Below are 19,993 nucleotides of genomic sequence, written 5' to 3'. Positions count from 1 at the left end.
TTCCATCGTAAGCTCAGGATTCTAAAGAAATCTTCTAAAGTGCTAAACCAATACATAACTTCTACTTATTTCTAGAGACTTTTCTTTGAAAATCCCTGTTTGCAGATTACATGATAATATGTTTTAATTCCTGGCTTTCACCTACTTCTAAAACCAAGATTGTACATATTCCCATGTCTTTGTGGTTATGTTGGTTAGCCATTCCAATTATTTTGTAGTTCACCTAATAACGGGATGACTACAAATTCTTTAGCATCACTCCAGTTCATACTTTTGGGTTTCCCAAGGTGACACACTGTGAAGAAGCGATTGTGTGTCAGCCACCAATGTTGGCCTCCCTGGGACTCTCGGTGCCGCAGGCTTTAAAGTGATGTTCCCTCTGTCACTCAGTCAAGTTCAGCTCAGCACAGCTGTCTCCTGGAGCAATCAGGATTTGGTTATAATCCAAAAAGACATAACCTGTACTGTTTAGAATCGGACAGATTGTTTCTTAATTTGAGATGTTTTTGTTTTCATTCAGGAAAGGGTAAGGGTGGAGGAAGTACGGGAGCAGGTGATCCTGGGAGAGAGAGGATGTGTGAGTGAACAGGGATGTAAATAGAGGGCAGGCCTGTGCTGAGGCGGGGCACCGAGTGGCTGCCTTTTACTAGTAGGTGGGCCCAGCGCTGTGTAAAAAGGAAAGAACATTGATGAATGTGATTGGGAATTTGGCACTATTGGCTGGAAAATGCTACTGGTTTTAACCACTCATTCCTCTGAGATGCTTCTTGAGGACTTTTTGATGTTGCTTTTGGAATCTGAAGAGGTTGAGAGGTGCTGAAGAGGAGATGGCAGTTTAAATGCCAAGAGTAGGGCCGAGGGGAGAGCAGAAGCTGGACATGTATTTTATGAAATAAAGAAAACAATACAGTTCATAGAAGGATGAAAGGTTAAAAGGCACTTGGTTATTATTGTCCATACTTTCATTATACTTGGCATAATATTGGAACAGTAGTGCGTTCCGATAAAACTTTATAAAAACAGCTGGCAGGCTGATATGTCCCAGGGACTTTAGTTTTCCAAACCCAGTAACTTTTACTGGTGAAAATTAACCAGCCTAATATAATCAGTATCCCAAAGAGGCATATTTTGGGGTGGCAAACGCTACTCCCCTTCACACAACTCTGTGAATATCCTAAAACCCATGGAATTGTGTATTTTAAAAGAGTGAATTCTATTTCAATAAAACTATTATTAACAATTGGTTTAGATTAATTGGAAACATTTGTCCCTTACGATCTGTATATGTCTTGACTAATTTGAGTAGTATTTGGTTTCCATCATGTTCAGTTGCTGATGCTTTAATTAGAGACTTTTTTATGCTGTTTCAGTGAGTGCCCCAGCCCCACAGGCTTTGGATGCTAAGTCAAGTCTAACAATGGCACATGGTAAGTTTCAGCAAAGTCTGGGCGTTTTATGTACAGTTTCCACCCTGAGTTAGATTACTTATTAACTGAAAGTGCTTTTCTGTGGGGGTAATTATGCAAAACAGAAAACATTTTAGTGAATGCAAAAACAGTTCATACCCCTTCAACATTCCTATTTCATGTCACAGACTGAACAGACCCACCAAAGCCATAAAGCATAAAATGTATACATTGCTGGGTCTACAAGTAGAGGTTTTTAACTGACTAGTACTTTCACCATTTACGGTTTTGGATGGAAAGTAGTAGGTATTGGGCGAGAGGGTGACTTTCTAGACCAGCCAACCAGTACATGCCACAGGCCATATGTGACTGTTTTTATAACTTTCAGTGTGGCAGCATGTCAACTTTTTAAATAAACAGTTTCAGCGATTGGTTGGGAAAAATCTAAAAAGGACATGTGATGGAAACCAAAGAAAAAAATAGGACCCACTGGGTGAAATCGCTGCCAGGATTCAGTTGGACCAGACCACGGGGTTGATAATTGCTATTAACATCACCCAATAGATAGGGTGAATATTTGTAGCCATATTTTCCTTTTGTATAGTTAGGAGCATACAGTTTGTTGTAGTATGTCTTTAAATGTGCTATTTTCCTATGGTCTGCTGTAAATTAGAAATGAATAAGACAAGAGGGGGACTATCTTTTTCCTATTTTACCTAATGATTACTTCACTCCACATTTGTTTGTAGCCTTTTAATTAGACTTAAATCCATGATCAATCAAGCTGAACTTTTTGTCTTCGTAAATATTGTGGTCTGCATTTGATGGACTTCGTAATTGTCCCTTTCATCCACTGAGTAGCGCGTGAAGTATTTATTGCCCCTTATTTTTTTCCTAAGATTATTTCAGATGGACCAGTTCCCTTGAGCATGTGTTCACAATATGTAATGCAAATTCTCCACACATTAGATGTTATTACTCACGTGCTTAGAATATGCAGGGTTTTTTTTTCTTCCTTTGGACCAGTACTACATAAAATGTATGTTGGATTTATATAAATTTACTTAAATATTGAAATTCCATACAATTTTCTCTGGCATCATTCTCTATTCATATTATTTTATATCAGGTCTAAAATTTCTCTGTCGCCTCCTTTTGTAGGGTTGATTTTTATAAAGCAATTGCTGGCCACTTCTCTTTTGTACTTCAACAGTGTTTGGTTTTCTTTTCTCTTTTTTTCTACCTTTTTATGGTTATAACATCACATAAGGTCCACATTTTCTTTGTGTCATCTCTTTGGTGCCTGCTAAAGGACGCTTGCTAAGCTACCTGGGGCTAGTTCAAGGGTCCTGACAGATCTGTTGGTTCTAAAGCAATGTGTTCCATGTGGACCTGCCCTGATTGGGCCAGGGCCACAGGAATCAACCATGCCCTCTTGCTGGCATCTGCTGGGATTGAAATGCTAGTTTGAAATGCCAGCCAGGCTTGGCACAGGGCCTGCAAACCTTGGATTGGGATCAAAGCTGATTTGTGAGCATCTCGATGGGCAGAAGCAAGGCAGAGGCTTGGCTGGGGCTCACTGATCTACCCCAACCCACCTGTGTTAGAGGTTCGGGCGGGAGAGGGTTAGTCATGTATTGCATAACATTCATTAGCCTAATTACTTCTGTCTTTCCTTTTGTTCCATCTCAAAGCTTGGTGAGGTTCCTCTCCATAAATAATGTCATGATTACTCGTTGTCTTAGGTTGGGTTCCTTGAGAAACAGACTCTGAGGGGGAGGTTTAGCAGGCAGTGCTCTCAGACAGCACCCGCGAGAGTCGCGGGACTGAGAGGTGGAGCTGCAGTGGAGCCCTCGGCAGATCCTACCAGGAGCTTTAGAGCTGGGATGGCACTTCCAAACTTTCCTGGATTGAGGTGACAGTATCGGATGTGAGTTGTCCCAGGAAATGGTGTGTGTTTGGGGGCGGCTGCTCCCTTCAGCTGAGACGAAGCAAAAAGTAGAAGCAAAAGGTAGCAGGAAAGCACTAGATGTGAATTAATGGTGCACATGAATTATCTGGCTGAGCATAGAGTTTGCAGAAGAGATTTGAAGGAAAGAAAGTGGGTTGAAACTGTTCATAGTTACCACTGAGTTGACTGTGTCTGTTCAGGGCTGTTCCTGTGGCATTGTGTAACCACTAGGTGTTCTGCAGCTGGACAAGGCTGGATTGGAGAGCTGGGCTTCAGGAAGCTTAGCCAGACCAGAGTATATTCATAGAATCAGAGTTGGGGAGACTAGTTGGGGATGTTGGCAATAGTCTGTGGGAGATTCCTCATCTAGGAATCTAGGTATGGTGATGAAACCAGAGGGAGTTGACATAACAGCTGTGCAGTGGAATTGGTGGAAAGACTGGACAAATGATTGGGGGGCAAGGGTGAGGACAGGAGCAGAACATGATGAGCTCAGATACTGGGTGGATGGTGGTGCTGTTTAGTGAATCCGGAAGACAAACCCTATGAGCGCCAGTTGGCTCATAAAACAATAGGCTTAGGTTTCCTTGCCTGCCAAATGGGGAGAACAGTCATGGCTCTTCAGTGGGCTGTGGAAAGGGCCAAATGAGGCAGGGCCTTTGGAGCAGGAGCCACTGAACAGGCACTGGCTCAGTGTTAGCTTGAGTGTCGGGATGATGAAACCCAACAGAGCCAGCAGTGGGAGAAAGGACTGAGTACAGTTTTTCTTCTGGAGGTAATGGTAGGTAACTGGTAGGAGTATTTTTCTGGAAGCATCCAGCAAGTTCAGAGGGGAGACTCAATCCTCAGGGTGTTTCAGCTCTCATCCTGGAGCTCAGGACAGAAACTGGGACTTTGGGAGTCTAGACCCTCCCCCCTCGGGACACTAGCCTGCTTCTTTTGGGAGCTGGTGTCTGGTTGACCTCACGTCCTCAGCCTCTATAGTAGGAGCTCAGGTTCAGGGATCGCCTTCTCCCCCAGGACCTTGCCCTACATACCACAGCAGGAAAAGGCAGAACTTTGACAGTTCACCCTGACTCGAGAGAAATAAGTCACAGAATTATCCCTGTAATAAAATGATAATAAATATGCACTTTTTTTGAGATTTTATAGAACTTTCCTCATAACCTTACTTTTGTTGCTTTCATGAAGTATAATAAAATATATACCATGTGATAGTAAAAACCTGTGATTGTCCTCCTAAAATTTCTATTTTCAGCAGTTCAAACTAGTAAAATAGTCTATTTGTAGATCTTTAAGTCTCGATGCTGAATAAGAAATTTGAAATCACATGTTTTGGTGTTCAGCAGCTGTGGTACATGGATGGACTTAAATGCTCCTTGGCAGAGCTGTGCTCCTTTTTAAAATTGAAGTGGACTCCTGCTTACTAATAGTCTGTGTTCCAAAATTTCACTTGAAAGTACATTTGCAACCTATGTAACCCTATTAACCAATGTCACCCCAATAAATTTAATTTTAAGAAGTACTTTAAAATGCATTTCTCCCATATTGCCAGTGTTAGATATGTTGACTGTGGTTGCCGACCAAGCTGTAAGAGCCTATTTACATATACCTAAATATAACATATATATACTCAATTGTATATACCTATGTATATATGTGTGCATGTGTGTGTATTTGTATATGCTTAAAATAGAGTACCAGAAATACCCTTTAATAAATTAAAATCCCAGCCTTTAATGTAGGAGGTATTAAATCTGAGCTAATATATGCAAAACACTGAGATCCATGCCTGGCAATCTGGTGAGCTCTCAGCAATTGCTGGCCATTATTATTCTCACCTGTCATGTACTCTGTGGTTTGGTGGTAGAATGAAATGAACTCTGCCCTATCGGTACAGGTGGGGAGCTCCCTGGGGAGGGGCCCTATCTCAATCTGCAAGGTGACGATGAGTGAACCATGTATCCTCCTCCTAGACTAAATAAGACTCCCTGGTTACATTTCATTCCTTGTCTGCCTGACTGCCATGGTTAGAACTTCGGCCAAAACCGACCTTCCCCATGAAGGAACTTAGCCTTTGTTGATAGAATGGGGTTTAGCTTTATCCATGCTGGCTGCGGGCTTCCTTGTGTCTGCACAGTAACCTTTCCTGGGGAAGTCGCCCTGAGGCCTTGTCTTCCCCACCACTGTCCTGGGGTGGGACTGGGAAATGACAGATCTTCATCTGTCATTTGCCGCCCTGGTGCCTCTCGAGCAGAACTGGGACTTGAAATGTGGTTTCGGGACAGGGAGGTATTCAAGAAAGGGTCTTAGTCCAGCTGCTGACTCTAGGGCCACCTGTTCTTACCTTTTATCATCCTGGTCCTACCACTTTAAGGCTCGTGAGAAGTGGGAGTCCTAGGGCCCTAGAAATTTTTTGTCTTTGGAAATTGAAATATTTTCAATAATTTTTCTATTTAGCCACCTGGTCTAGTAGTATCCTTGTGCATTTAAAGAAGAATATCAGGCATGAGGTTGATGAATGTGAAACGTTGACTTAATTATTTAAAAATGTAATACCCTGAGAATGGAGTTAAGGGGAAATATGTAGAAAGAGAAGATACCAGGAGAAAGTGAGCAGCTGTAGCTGACTGCCTCAATATTTTCCCCCAGTAAATTCTTGCTCTGTTCAACACGATTAAAATACTATGGGACTATAGCTTTCAATACTGTTTGAAAGTAAGCTAATTTTGCTTTGCTGTTGTCCTGTTTGTACTGTTCTTATTTTTCCTCATTAATAGAGCAGGCATTCCCATCGCACATACTGGAGCCAATAGAAGAACTCTCAGAGGAAGAAAAAGGTAATGAAGGTCCTGCCCAGGGTCTACAGCGGCGTAGGCTATGCTCAGATGCCCACACCAAGCCTGGAAAACATGACCCAGTGGTTCTTAGCGCACTGTGTCAGAATTAGGGCAGACGTTTATGTTTGGATTATATGTTCAACCTGTACGTAGTATTTTGTCATCTTACTCCCCTAATATGCGGTTATGTTTCCACCCTGATTTATTGTATTCATAGCATCTGAATAAGTTAATTTGGAAAAAATTAAGCCTTTATGTCAATGCAGATATTTTCTGATCACATGACAAGTCGACACGTGTTGGGCGCCAGTTGATATGAAAATATTTGTATCACAGTAGTTATTTCTCATACCCTGAATCTGTGAAATGTGCATGTGAAGTGCCCACTTCAAAAATTATTTTCGATAGAAAGGGAAGCATAACATTCAAGCTCTGAATGTGGAATATGTATGCACAGAATAATGTTTTTGGTGGAATTTGAGAGCTATGACAGGTTCAAGGAGCTAATTAAAATATTACTGCCTACTCAATTTATTTGGCAGTTCTAAAAGCTATTCTCTAGAAATTAATGTTTGAAGCTTATGAAAATTATTTTACATTATTAAGAGTATTTTCCACCAAACCAGTATTACATGAAATGTTGAAGGGTATTCCATTAGAAGAGGAAGAAGAAGAACAATAAAAGGATAAAAAATATGAACAATAAAATGACAATAAATATATATCTATTAACAATTGAATCTAAAAATAAAAATAAATGAGCAAGAAATCTAATGAACAAAATAAACTGGTGAATAAAATAGAATTAGAGGCATGGAAACATGGAACAAACTGACGAATCTCAGAGGGAAGGGGATGGGGGGCGCGGGAAGAGAGTAACCAAAGATCTTAAGAACACAGACAGTAGGGTGGTGAAGGCCTGGGGCGGGTTGGAAACCAATGGGAGGGGGAGCAATGGGGGCAGGCAAGGGGACATCTGTAATACTCTCAACAATAAAAATTTTTTTTAAAGAGTATTTTCTAATGCTAGACTTGTAGTTTCTAGGACAATTATATTTGAATCCGTTTATCATAATTTTCTCCTTAGTAATGATAATATTTTACCATATATCACTTCTTTCAGAGAAGAAAAATTGTTAATATTTATATGGCCTCTGGTTTTGTCATTTTTGTTAGGAAGAGAAGTAAAATTATATATCCTAATACACAGAGTCTTAATATTTGTTATAGCTTCAGTATTCTCTAGACTTTTTCCCAAAAATTTTTAACAAGGCTGCAAATTGAGAAATGACTAAATCAGGCATATCCATAATATCTATATGATGTATATTGTCATTTAACTTTCAAGTAGCATGCTTTTTCTTTCTTACATGTCATTTATTGGTGTCTGGAACACAAAATATCTTATTCTCTGAAGAAGCCATGAAATGTATCAGGAGGTTCATTAAAAAGGCCCAAAGTTTTGAAACTGGAGCCTCAGGTCAAATCGTTCACACTCATTTTAAAAATGAGTCAGCTAGGTTCCAAGAGGAATCCTGATTTGTCCACCATCAGCACTTCGGTTCTAGTTTCTACCCATTGCATCATTCTGCCCATGTTTCTTTTAGAGTTCTTCTACCCAGAAAACGTGAGGCGTGAGTTTAGGACCATTGACGGCAAACACCATCATTGATTGTTGCCACATTTGGGGAATCAGATTGGGAAAGAAAATCTTCGCCACCATCCTTGGGTTCATACACAGCTCTGGTGGGAGGTGTACTGAGGACCATCAAAAACACCCCAGACCCCTAGCCGGTATAGCTCAGTTAGTTGAATATTGTCCTTCATACCAAAAGGTCCTGGGTTAAATTCCCAGCCAGGGCACATACTCAGGTTGCAGGTTTGATTCCGGCAAAATGCATTGTCAGTTACAGAAGCAGTGACCACATCCTTCCAGTGCCTCTACGGAGCTAGCACGCTGGCAGCAGATTAATTGCCATCAATAAGTTCCTCAGCTTGTGCTAACATTTTGCAGATAATGCCTGTGCAACAAATGCCCTAGGGCCTAGGCAGTGGTTTGCAAAACACTGGCTATTACCAAGAAGTAACTCATCAGGAGGACTCTTCCTTACTAATTGACAGTTGTGTAGAGGCGTACTTGATCTTGCTGTTTATAGGGTGTTAGAATGTGAGGACCAGGAGGTGGTGTTAGAGTGAATTTTTTAAATTCAGAACCTTGAAACCAGGATCAGGAGCTTGCTCCGAGTCATTGAGTTTGATTAGTGACAATGCTGCGCGGCCTTGGGGGAAGTCTCTTCACCTCTCTGGTTTTGGTGTCCTTCTGTGAAAAATGAGGAGGCTCTTTACCAGATGATAAAGTCCCTTCCAACTCAAAAACTCTGCTTTTGTTTTTTACTGCTTGCTTTGTTTGCTACAATTATTTGAATACCATAAATGCTATGTTGTACGTCAGATGGACCCATCACAGGTGTGGGCTATTGCTCATTGCTCATCTGCTTTCATAAGCTTTCACATTTGTAATTAGAGGAAGTGCTGATATGTAGAAAGTTTTGCTTTGTTGATCTTGGTGAGCAATACATGCCTGAATTAAAATCTTCAGCTGTTGTTGGTTTTCAAGTGATTAATTCTCTTTTCCCAAAAATGTGATTATCATTTCCCTGTCCACTCTACATCCTTTCTCTTGCTTCCGAAGTCCAGCTCCAACCTTCTAAGAGTCTTTCCAACCAAGGGTTTTTCTGATTTTTCATAAATGGCTTTCCAAAACCAGTGCCAACATATAAAGTGAATCTGAGGACAGAGGAAACGTTTAACCTGTGGTCATTGGGGAAACTAAGTCACCAAAAGGAACTTGTCATCATGGGTGAGGGTGAACCCGGATCAATCAACCAAATGAATTCAGCGACTACTATCAAAGACCTTATGACTCTTCTAAACTGTAACCCAGCCATTCTTGGCTTCGTTTGACCCTTGCATGTCCCCTTGCGCCCCGGGGCAGACAGGGGCCCAGACTTTTCTTCAGACTGTGCTTCTGTGCAGTTCCTTTTATATCCCAGATGCCAGCCAAAAACATCATCTCTGCATAATCAGCACAGGAGGTGCTTGTATTCCAGTGTTAGCTCCAGCACTTCCAGACTGTCTCTTGGTACCTCTTTTTATTTTTAGCTATACCTATAGTTGTAGAGTCGGTGGCCAACTGGCAGCCCAAATCAGTGACACAGCATGGCTGCAGCTAAACCCTCTAGATTAAAATGCATTGTCAGTTTCTAGGATAGAAGTACCTTTTTTAGGGTGGTTTCAGAATACTGGAAAACAATGGTTGGGAAGAGCAGTGAAAAGAGCAGCATACGTGCTGAGAATATAAAATGTAAGATTACTTCTGATTTTTAATCATATACAGTTTTATCATTTGATTTAGAAAGCCGCACTAGCAAAGTATATAAAAGCATCATCATGCAAGGTTTCCCCTCCTATTTAATGTACAAATAGTAATTTGACTAATTTTGCTGTCAGCAAACCCATTTATTAATGAACAGACAATATTCTTTACTACAGGAACTGAGCTAGTGTTTAGAAAACATCTCAACCAAAGGCATTTTGTTTAAGATCTACACATCTAAGTGCCTTGGGCAACTAAAAATCCCATCTACTGAAATGGATGGAACAGGGAAAATGGAGTGTCTGTGGGGGCCCTCCTGTAACCCCAGATCCCGGCAGTGGTATTTGGTGAGACTCCCCCGTTTGGAGACTAGGAGATTAGACTCCAACATGATAATACTGTTGTATTCTCCCAGATCTTTCTTTGCACCTTCTCTAAGTGTCAGAGCTGCCCAACATTGGGTCTCTTTCATCAAGCTTTCCATTTTTTTTTTTTAATGAAGGACTCAGTTCTTCAAGGTCACACACCCCTTCTCCAAATTCTCTTTAAGTATACATTTTTTAGTGGGGGCAATAAAAGAGGAATAGGGAAGGAAACGTTAGAAGAACCTGGCCTGTTATTTTTCCTTTATTTTAAATTATAGGTTGTTTTAAGCAAAACATGCTTTCCCCAAGACTTCTGTTAACCTCTTTTTTATTTTGGTAAATATTTTAAGAGGGATAATTTTACATTTTGAAATTTCATATGAACTTAATTTCTATTAAGTTTACTATATAAAAACTTAGTTATTTAAAATAAATTGAGCTTTTTCTTTGTAAACTGATAAATAAATTCTAACTGGATTTAGGAAAAATGAATCATTCAGGAAATAGTAAAATAATTTTAGAATAAAACTTAGTTAAACTTCTAAATGTGTTTTTTTTCCCCCATTGTGCTTCTTTAGAGACAAACTTCTTGCATTATTTACCTAGATATAATTCAGTTAAGGGATCAAGAAAGAGTCTTTAAAGACATTTGAAGTTTTGAAGCTGACTTAAAGTTTTAAAAGCTACAGTACTTAAGCATTATACATTGTGTTGAATGACTAAAATATCCCCAAACTTAAAAGATTACAAATGCTTACTTGCTGTTTAAAAGTTGTATTTTATCCTTTTCTACTTAGAGATTTAATGTATTTGTTTAATTGCTTTTTTAAAGCATTTTTTGAAACTTTATTTCAGGAAGGGAAAATGAACAGAAATTTAAAAACAGCAAGAACCATGTCAGGAAAGCTTGGAAGACTAACCCCTCTCTCACTAAGAAAATAAGATCAATCTTGGAGCAGAATTTGTTGGGGAAATTGGAAAGCTTGGGGATTAATGCAGTAAGTTTACTCATTTTTTGAGCATTTGCTGGTTTATTTTCTCAATAAGAAAGAATCAGAGATGAGAAGAAGACATGTCAGTTCTCTCCACATTAGGAGACTAGAGGTTAATGCACCTTTCCAAGAGCTTCATGAATATTAAATCATTTAAACATAGAAACAAATCTCTGAGGTAAGTGACAATAGTATCTCCATTTTAAGAGAGGTTAAGTAACTTGCTTCAGGTCACACAGCTAGTAATGAAGGAGCTAGGGTTTGTATCTCGGCCGTTGCCGTGCTGCTTACATTCTGCTATTAACTTCAAATTGTTGCCTGTTACAAAATCAACACTTAAGCAATTACTTGTCAAATGAATGGGTAAATGAATTATATTTCATGTTTTTACCAGATTGAATTATTCCGGTACAAAATGTCATATATATTATTTGCTTTTTACATTTTTATTGATATACATAAAATATATAAATCTTAAGTGAACAACTTGAATTTATGTACCTACATATATGTATTTACATATGGATGTGTATAGTGTTTGTGTAAATAGATCTGTATATACACATATGTATCTATGTGTAGACATGTGCATGTATATATAGATATGCATGTGTGTACATATGTGTTCCTGTATGTATGCATATAATCATGTGTGTATATGAATTTGTGTGTATATGTCTCTGAGTGAGTGTGTGTGTGTGTGTGTGTGTGTGTGTGTGTGATCTGTACCTACCACCCAGATCAAGACATTGATCATTTTCAAAACCCATTCCTTAGTCAATATCACCCCTTTTTCTGTAACAACAGGTAATGGTTATTCTGACTTAATTTTGCTTGTTCTTGAACCTCATGTGAATGAAATCACACATCATGTAGCATTTTATATATGAGTTCTTATGCTTATGATTTTGTGTATAAGATTCATATCTGTTGTTTCATTTCGCAGTGGTTTGTAGTATAATATGCATTTTACTGCCTGAATATGCTACACTTTACTTCCTATTGATGGACATGTGGACTTCTAATTTGCGGCTCTTTTTGACCACTACATTCTTACACATGTCTTTTGATGGACATAGGCATTCTTTTCTCTTGGATATCTATCTGGGAATGAAATTTCTGAGTTTCGTTTTAATCGGTATAGCCAAATAGTTTTTCAGTGTTTGTACCAATGTACACTATCCCTATCAGTGCATGAGAGTTTCAGTTGCTCTTTCACCAACTCTTAGTGTTGTCAGTCTTTTAAATTTCCATATGCTCTTTTATTCAGGTGGGGTTTGACCATTCCTTATCTCATCCTGGGATAATTGACTAACTTAATATTTTATTCCTTCAGGATACACGTGGTATTCCAAGCGATCAATTGAATAGAGTGCTAAGAACCATGGAATCAAAAAGACATAATCAAGAAAGACAGATGCCTAACATTCAGCAAATTCGAGAATCCCTTGAACGTCAGGTCAGCTCTAAAATTGAGGAGAGAATAGTACTGACTTCAGGTAAGGCTGTTACTAACCGCCATTTCATTTCTGCAGATGGAAGTGAAATTGAACAACCTTTTCATAACTTTAAATGGTTCACAAACTTTGGCACTTAATTTGCGACTTTATTGTTGTCCGAACCATTAAGTGTTGGTTTTTGTATTTTGTTTTTACATTTAAGAGAAATCCTTTAATGCGGGCTCTAGACCCTAGAGATGGGCTTGTTCATTTCAGTGCCAGCATAGACAGTATTACCGTCTTTTCTTCTGCTTTTCATGCACTGAAGACTCATGAATAACACTACTATTCCAGACAGGTACAGTGGTTCTCAAGGGGAAACCCTTTCAACTGGAGAAATACCCAAAGCAGTACAACTTCCTCCCAAAAGCAGACAGTTGATTAAACAAAGACCTGTTTTCACTGATAGAACATCTGTCCCAAAGTGAGTATTTTCCAACCCTAAAATTTTTACATGAATGCTTGTCTTAGCTTGGGCTTCCATAACAAAATATCATAGGCCAGGCGGCTGAAACAACGGAGGTTTGTGTTCTGACACTTCTGGAGGCTGGATGTCCAAGATCAGGATGCCAGCTAGCCAGTGAGGGTTCTCTTCCTAGACGTGCAGATGGTTGGCTGCCTTCTGGCCGTATCCTCACGTGCTCTGGTCTTTCTTCCTCTTCTTACAAGGATACGAATCCCCTCATGAGACCCCCACCCTCATGACCTCAGACCTAATTACCTCTCAAAGGCCCTTTCTCTAGCTACCATCACTTTGTTGGGGGTTAGGGCTTCAACATTATTTTAGGGGGACACAAACATTCAGCTCACAGCAATGTTTAACCCAACAGAGAATCATAATTGCAATTTCTAACCATCTCTCATTGGTACTGGGAGACTCTTATTGCTCACCCTCTTTAATATACGTTAAAAGCAAAAATCACCAATTCCATAGAAATGTATGTTAAATTACATTATTCACTCATGCTGTTTAGAAATAGTTTTCTTTTGTTTTGTTTTGTTTTTAGAATTAAGAAAAATATCACAGAAGATCATTTTCCCAGAAAGTCTTCAAATATTACGTGAGTAGAGTACTTGGGTTGGGGAGAGGTTATTTAAAAAATTGTTTCCACTGAACATCCCTTTCATTGTAAATTAGTATGCTCATTGTGGTTAACTAAAGCCTTAATTATTAAATGTCATAATTAATTTGTTATTCCTTTTTGGCGTTTATTTGTTTCTTTATTAGTTTTTATACAATATAATAGTGCTTATCACATTGTGGCTCCCATTAAGAAGTGGAACCAACCCTAACTGGTTTGGCTCAGTGGATAGAGCGTTGGCCTGCAGACTGAAGGGTCCCAGGTTCAATTCCAGTCAAGGGCATGTACCTTGGTTGCGGGCACATCCCCAGTAGAGGGTGTGCAGGAGGCAGCTGATCGATGTTTCTCTCTCATCGATGTTTCTAACTCTATATCCCTCTCCCTTCCTTTCTGTAAAAAATCAATGAAATATATTTTAAAAAAAGAAAAAAAAGAAGTGGAACCACCCTGAGTCACTTCCATTATCACCCTCCCCCTCCCCCCACCCCACAGTGTCTAGTAACTTTCAATAAGCTTGATAAATTGAAGGAATGATGTGGACTTTTCATGGCTGGTGTGGCCAGATGATATTTTAGCATTCTAAGGCTCTCTTAGGGTACTAAGAATCCTAGCTCAGTCAGTCATTAACTGTGTGCCATTGATTCAATTGAGTCCCAGTTTTAAATTCAGTGTTTTTTAAAAAGATTTTTTTTCTTTTCTTTTCTTTTTTTTTTAAGAGAGAAAGGAAGGGAAAAGGAGAGGGAGAGGGTAACATCAACATGAGAGTGAGACATCTATCATCTGCCTCCTGCACGCCTCCTACTAGGGATTGAGTCTGTAATCCGGACATGTGCCCTGACCAGGAATTAAACTGGCAACCTTTTAGTACATGGGACAACACCCAATTCACTGAGCTACACTGGTCAGGGTTAAGTCTCAGTTTTCTTATCTGTAATATGGGATGATACTGCCTTTTCCACAGCATAGTTATATAACTTAATAAGAATATATGAAAAGGGCTTGGCCTCAGTGCTTGGCACTTGTGGGTACTCAATAAATTATAGGTATATTACTGTTATTAATTATAAGGAAAACTAATTTTATAATTGAATTTCATTATCATTGCCTTATTCTAGAGATATAGATACTATAAATCTGTACATTGATGCCTTATGTACATATATAAATATATATAGATAGTAGAAATATAATATAGTAGAGACAATATAAATAATGCCTTAGCCTTCAAAAGCTCTTTTCATGTACATAATCTCATGAGAAGAGCTTTATTTCATGGATATAGTATAACTAAACAATGTCTGAAATCTAACTGTTCAGTGAATATTTTTTAAATGAATGAACACTGCTCTGAACTTTCATTTCCCTTTAAAATGGGGTGACAATTCATGTGGTTATGCAAACGAGATTATAAAAGTGCTTTGTAAGATACAGTGTAAAGGTAATTTATAAATAATGACACTATTTTTAAAGGTGAAGTAGTTTTATTGCCAAAAATATTTTTTCCCACTGAGAAATATTTTTCTGAGGTATGTAAAAACCAAGAATGTTAAGAATATACAAGTTTGGATTTAGAGGAAGAGTGTCATAGCTTCAGTCCATTTTGGTATTTATGCCAAATGGTTGTCAGGTCTGGATTTGAAATGACTCTCCAGCCTTTTGCAGAAGTCCTGGCCTTGCCGCCATCTCTTCTCTGCCACACCCTTTGTTTTTTAAGCTCCTGGGAGTTGCCTGAGAAAGTTCCCACCACTTTAAGAGGCATTATCATTTGTAAATCCTGGAACTTGTGAAAACAGCACCCTCTGTTTGATTTGTTTAGGTCGCCTCCCTTTAGTTCTGAGGAAGACTTGGATGCTGGCGACCTCGTCCAGGCATACACATCCCCAGAGTTACCTCTTGTGCCCCCGTCTAAAAACAACAAGAGTAGCTTTGGAAGGAAAACTGTCAAGAGTGACACTGACTGGACCGAAGGCAGTGAAATTGATGACTCTGATATTTCTCCCAAGCCCATGGGTGAGCTTTTATCATTAAAAGTCCTTTTGGAAATTTTGTTTAGGGCAGTGGTTCTCACCCCGGGGCAGCCAGCACAGGCAGTCTGAGCTGGAAATGTGCTTGAGGAAAGGACAGGGCTTATCCAAAAGCTACCGCTGCCTCAGGAAAACGGACAGGGCTTAACCACAAATGATAGTCACATGGAAGGAGAGGAAGGTTTCGGGAATGCCTGGGTCTATTAGTCTCCTTGGGCTGCTATAACCACGAACCAGATACTGGGGGGCTTAAACAAATGAATGTGTTGTCTCATAGTTCGGAGGCTGGAGGGCCAAAATCAAGGAGGCCGAGTTAGTTCCTACTGGGGCCGCAGGGATCTCTCATCTTTCTCTTCTCGGCCTGTAGTTGTCCGTCTCCCTATCATCACATGGGCCTCCCTCCATGAGTGCCTGTGTCCAGATTCCCCATGTTTGTAAGGGTACCAGTCATCCTGGATTTGGGCTCACCCAAATGAACTCACTTTCGCTTCATTATCTCTTAAAAGGCCCGGTCTCTAAATAAGGTCACATTCTGAGGTATTGGGGTTAGGACTTCAACATATGAATTTAGAGAGACACAGTCAACTAATAAAATTGGGTGACTATAAGAATGGCTATTCTAATACATTCTGCTTTCGGAGATGGGGCAAGTCTAAAGGAACAGAAGGTCCAAGTCTGTAACTATTGTTAATTTGCTGAAGAGAAATGGTACTCTAGGTTCACTTAAAAAAAAAATTCTGTTTAATATAATTTTTAAAATATATTTTAACCATATCAGATGTAAGTTAGTTTTGGTATTGTATACACATATATTTGTATAATTGTCTAAAATATAACTAATTCATTTAAAATAATTAATACTGTTTTTGAAAATACCCATATGATTATTTTATTCATGTAGGTTACCTCACCCAAATTAATGTTTCTGATCAGAACTTGAATGAGACCATCCTTCTTTGATTTAAAATGAAAATTTTTGGCCGAAACCGGTTTGGCTCAGTGGATAGAGCGTCGGCCTGCGGACTGAAGGGTCCCAGGTTCGATTCCAGTCAAGGGCATGTACCTCGGTTGCGGGCACATCCCCAGTAGGAGATGTGCAGAAGGCAGCTGATCGATGTTTCTCTTTCATCGATGTTTCTAACTCTCTATCTCTCTTCCTTCCTCTCTGTAAAAAATCAATAAAAATATATTTAAAAAAAATAAAAAAAATAAAATGAAAATTTTTGGTGGGCGCATAGTGCATATACAGATCTTGTAGCATAGAAACCCACATACCTGAAACCTATATGTTCATGTTGACCAATGTCACCCCAATAAATTTAATAAATAAAAGATAAATAAGATAAAAAATTTTACTGCTCCTAGTCTAGAGAGCCATTATTTTTAAAGGAAATTATAAGTATTTAATGTAGCATTTTAAACCCCAAAATACATCAATTGAGTTTAATAGTACATACTTATTTGCAAAGCTTAAACTCAAAATTGCTTGTTAAGTTATTTTGGAATTGAAGATATATACAAGTTTTTTAAACTTTTCCTATTTTCTGTTGGTCATATAGGAACCTCCATTAAAACATTAACTGAAAAAGTTGAAAAGACGGTTTCAAATCAAAGAAATGTGAGTAAGCCAGTTGGTGGGATTAATGTTGCTGAAGCATTCATCAAAAGAGAATTTAAAGAAGAACTAAAGGTGAAATCATTTTTACTTGCTAACTATAGAGAATTTCATCGTAATTTTATTTTTGGTAGTATAGAAGTTGAGATTTTTACCTTTTCTTGTTTTCAGTATTGCCTTTCTTCCCATTCCATAGAGAATCAAAGATATTGGAATGATAACTGGTAACAATGTCTTCTGCTTATCAAACTACAGCTTTTCAGAATCCTGTCCTGTGTGTTGATGCTTGCAGATATTAGATGGTTTGTCCTCAGAAACTTGTTTCAGCCTAGAATCTGGGGCCTCTAGATCTGAATCCAGGGACTCTTCTGCTGCCATGGTGTGACCTGGAAGTAAAATAGGGACTTTTCAGGGTTTAGTCCAATTCAGTAGTTGGTGGAGAAATCCTTTAGTAGTTGGTGGTGAACCGAGAGGAGGGCAGAGCCTGAGCAGAGGAGAGGCCCTTACACGTTCCGAGCAGTTCCAACACCCAGGACACCGGTGTTTCTGTGGAGGAAGATCTCCCTTTGTATTTCTGGCACAGCTCAGACGTGTCAACAGGGCCTTCTAGTAGTAGTCGTTCTTTGCTTCACTTTTTACTTAGATGAATTCTTTTCCTGTTCATCTATGGAATCCAGAGCATTCTGTCAAACTACTTTTATTAGTTAGTGCTATTTATTTTACACCAGCCAAATACGACAAAAAGCCATGTACGTATTTCCAGGCAGGGCGCACGTGCCTCCCTTAGAAAGGCTGTGGTAGATAGGCAAGTCCTTTCACGTGCGGATTAAATGTCGCGATCGCAGGTAAGAGCTCCAGAGCTGCCCTAGCTCCTACTTTGGGGAGCATCCTAACTTCATTTCTAAAATGCAAGTGTTTCTGGAGTTTTCCATATTTATGATTGGTAGAGTAGAAAACATACGTTTCCATGGCAAGAAACAAAAAAGGGTTTTTTTTCTTCCAACACGGATTTCTAAATCCATTTCCAGAAATGACCAGAGCATGGATCCTCTGAGGTTCCCAGCTTCATATCACTCTGCGTCAGCAGCTCGTCTGGCCAACAAAGTGACATGTGCCACTTCTTTAGGAAACATTATTCTCCATGTATTTCTTTTAGTGCTCAGATGTGGATGATGACGACTGGGACATATCATCCTTAATAGAAGAAAAGTCTCTGGGGAAAATAACCGGGAAAGAGCAGAGAGAACCTCCGCCTGTGAAGCATGAGTCACATTTGGCTCAAGTGCCAACTGCCTGGGGTGCACCAACTCCTAGAGGGCCAAAGAGAGAAGGTGTGCTACTTTGGTGTCTTGCAGAAGCTCGGTCCATTTTCCAATTACTGCGTTTCATCTTTATAAATATCTAATTAAACTATGCAAATATATCCTCAGACAGAAACACTGTTGGCATAACAAAGACCTCGATGCTTTATGTTATTTTAATAAGGACTGGATATGCGCAACTTACTGATTTGTGTATATTTACTAATTGTTTTTATTTACTTTTAGAACTAATCTTTAGTATTTAAATATTTACATTGTTTTTGAAAATGCCCATATAAATATACTCTTCATGCAGGTGCCCCATAAAAATTAAAATTTCTGATCATGCACTTGGATGAGGCCATTCTTCTGGCAGTCTTCCTGTGTTATTCTGTTCACATATTAAGTATTTTTATTGTCTTTGAAGGAAGATTTTTCTTGTGGCGTTATAGCCAATGGGATAAATGACAATGAAACCATTAGTAGAAACTGTTCCTGGTTAAGTCCTGGAGTCTGCATAAGACCAGAGACTTAACTCTTGATGCATTAATTTTTTAAAATTAGAAAATGTAATTTATGTTTTTTATCAGAGTAAAACTTGCACACGGTGAAAGTCAAGTAGTACAGGAGCGCTTCCCCACCTGTAGTGCCCCATCAATCTGCTATAAGTGCCTCTGCTTCTAGACCAGTGGTTCTCAACCTTCCTAATGCCGTGACCCTTTAATACAGTTCCTCATGTTGTGGTGACCCCCAACCATAAAATTATTTTCGTTGCTACTTCATACCTGTAATTTTGCTACTGTTATGAATCGTAATGTAAATATCTGATATGCAGGATGTATTTTCATTGCTTGCGACCCACAGGTTGAGAACCGCTGTTCTAGACTTATCAACTTGAGATAATAACTGTCAATGTCCTATCAAACAGATGAAGACTTGGCTCATTTTCTCCACTCACACCTCTCGTTGGTATTTTTGAACCCATGTTTGTAATTTTAAATTAACACGTTAATACCAGCATTTGCTCTGGCCACTTGCAGCACTATCGCTCAGCCACCCCGCTTTGTAAAATGAACCATTGCTACCTCTACCCTTCACTTCACCTTTTCCCTCCACTAATGTGTCAGCTGGGCCTTTACTCTCACATTGTCAAGTCATAACACCGACCTCTGATCTGGAACTGTCATTAAGTTCCCTGTGCTGCGCCTGAAAATCGATTCTAATAGTTGAAAAACCAAAAGGCCATGTTTACGGTACAGTGACTCCAAGTTCCCAGGGCAGAGAGGACTCTCTTAGTCCATTTCCTTTGTCTTCTCCCAGTGCCATGACCCCAGGCACCTCAAAAAGAAAACCATCTAGAATCAAACTCAAGTGGAACTCACTAACTGTTCAATGACTCAAGACAGTTTTTAATAAACTTTATATTTAAGCTCATCTACCCTAGAAAATCCGTGTTTACCACTTAAACCCTATTGAGCTTTCCTATTTTGTTCTTCTTTCTTTACCACCTACTCACTCAGAGTTAATAACAAAAACAACAAA

At 39.1% G+C, this 19,993-nt stretch overlaps 1 protein-coding gene across 5 annotated transcripts in view; it reads left to right on the top strand.

Moving 5' to 3' along the window:
• DZIP1 (DAZ interacting zinc finger protein 1) overlaps positions 1 to 19,993 on the top strand; it is a 54,466-nt gene that overhangs the window by 33,366 nt on the left and 1,107 nt on the right. For 3 of the 5 annotated variants that reach the window (XM_059684974.1, XM_059684970.1, XM_059684969.1), the window contains 9 exons: positions 1,371 to 1,427; positions 6,138 to 6,197; positions 10,794 to 10,936; positions 12,267 to 12,429; positions 12,724 to 12,853; positions 13,437 to 13,490; positions 15,328 to 15,521; positions 17,095 to 17,225; positions 18,307 to 18,481. In XM_059684974.1, the coding sequence (XP_059540957.1) occupies positions 1,371 to 1,427; positions 6,138 to 6,197; positions 10,794 to 10,936; positions 12,267 to 12,429; positions 12,724 to 12,853; positions 13,437 to 13,490; positions 15,328 to 15,521; positions 17,095 to 17,225; positions 18,307 to 18,481 (1,107 nt within the window). The remainder of the gene's footprint in view (positions 1 to 1,370; positions 1,428 to 6,137; positions 6,198 to 10,793; positions 10,937 to 12,266; positions 12,430 to 12,723; positions 12,854 to 13,436; positions 13,491 to 15,327; positions 15,522 to 17,094; positions 17,226 to 18,306; positions 18,482 to 19,993) is intronic. The other 2 variants (XM_059684971.1, XM_059684972.1) reach the window with 2 other exon arrangements.

This window comes from Myotis daubentonii, chromosome 2 (assembly GCF_963259705.1).
Source record: "Myotis daubentonii chromosome 2, mMyoDau2.1, whole genome shotgun sequence".
NCBI lineage: Eukaryota > Metazoa > Chordata > Mammalia > Chiroptera > Vespertilionidae > Myotis > Myotis daubentonii.
Note: the sequence above shows the minus strand (reverse complement) of the source record. Positions and strands in the feature narration are given on the sequence as shown.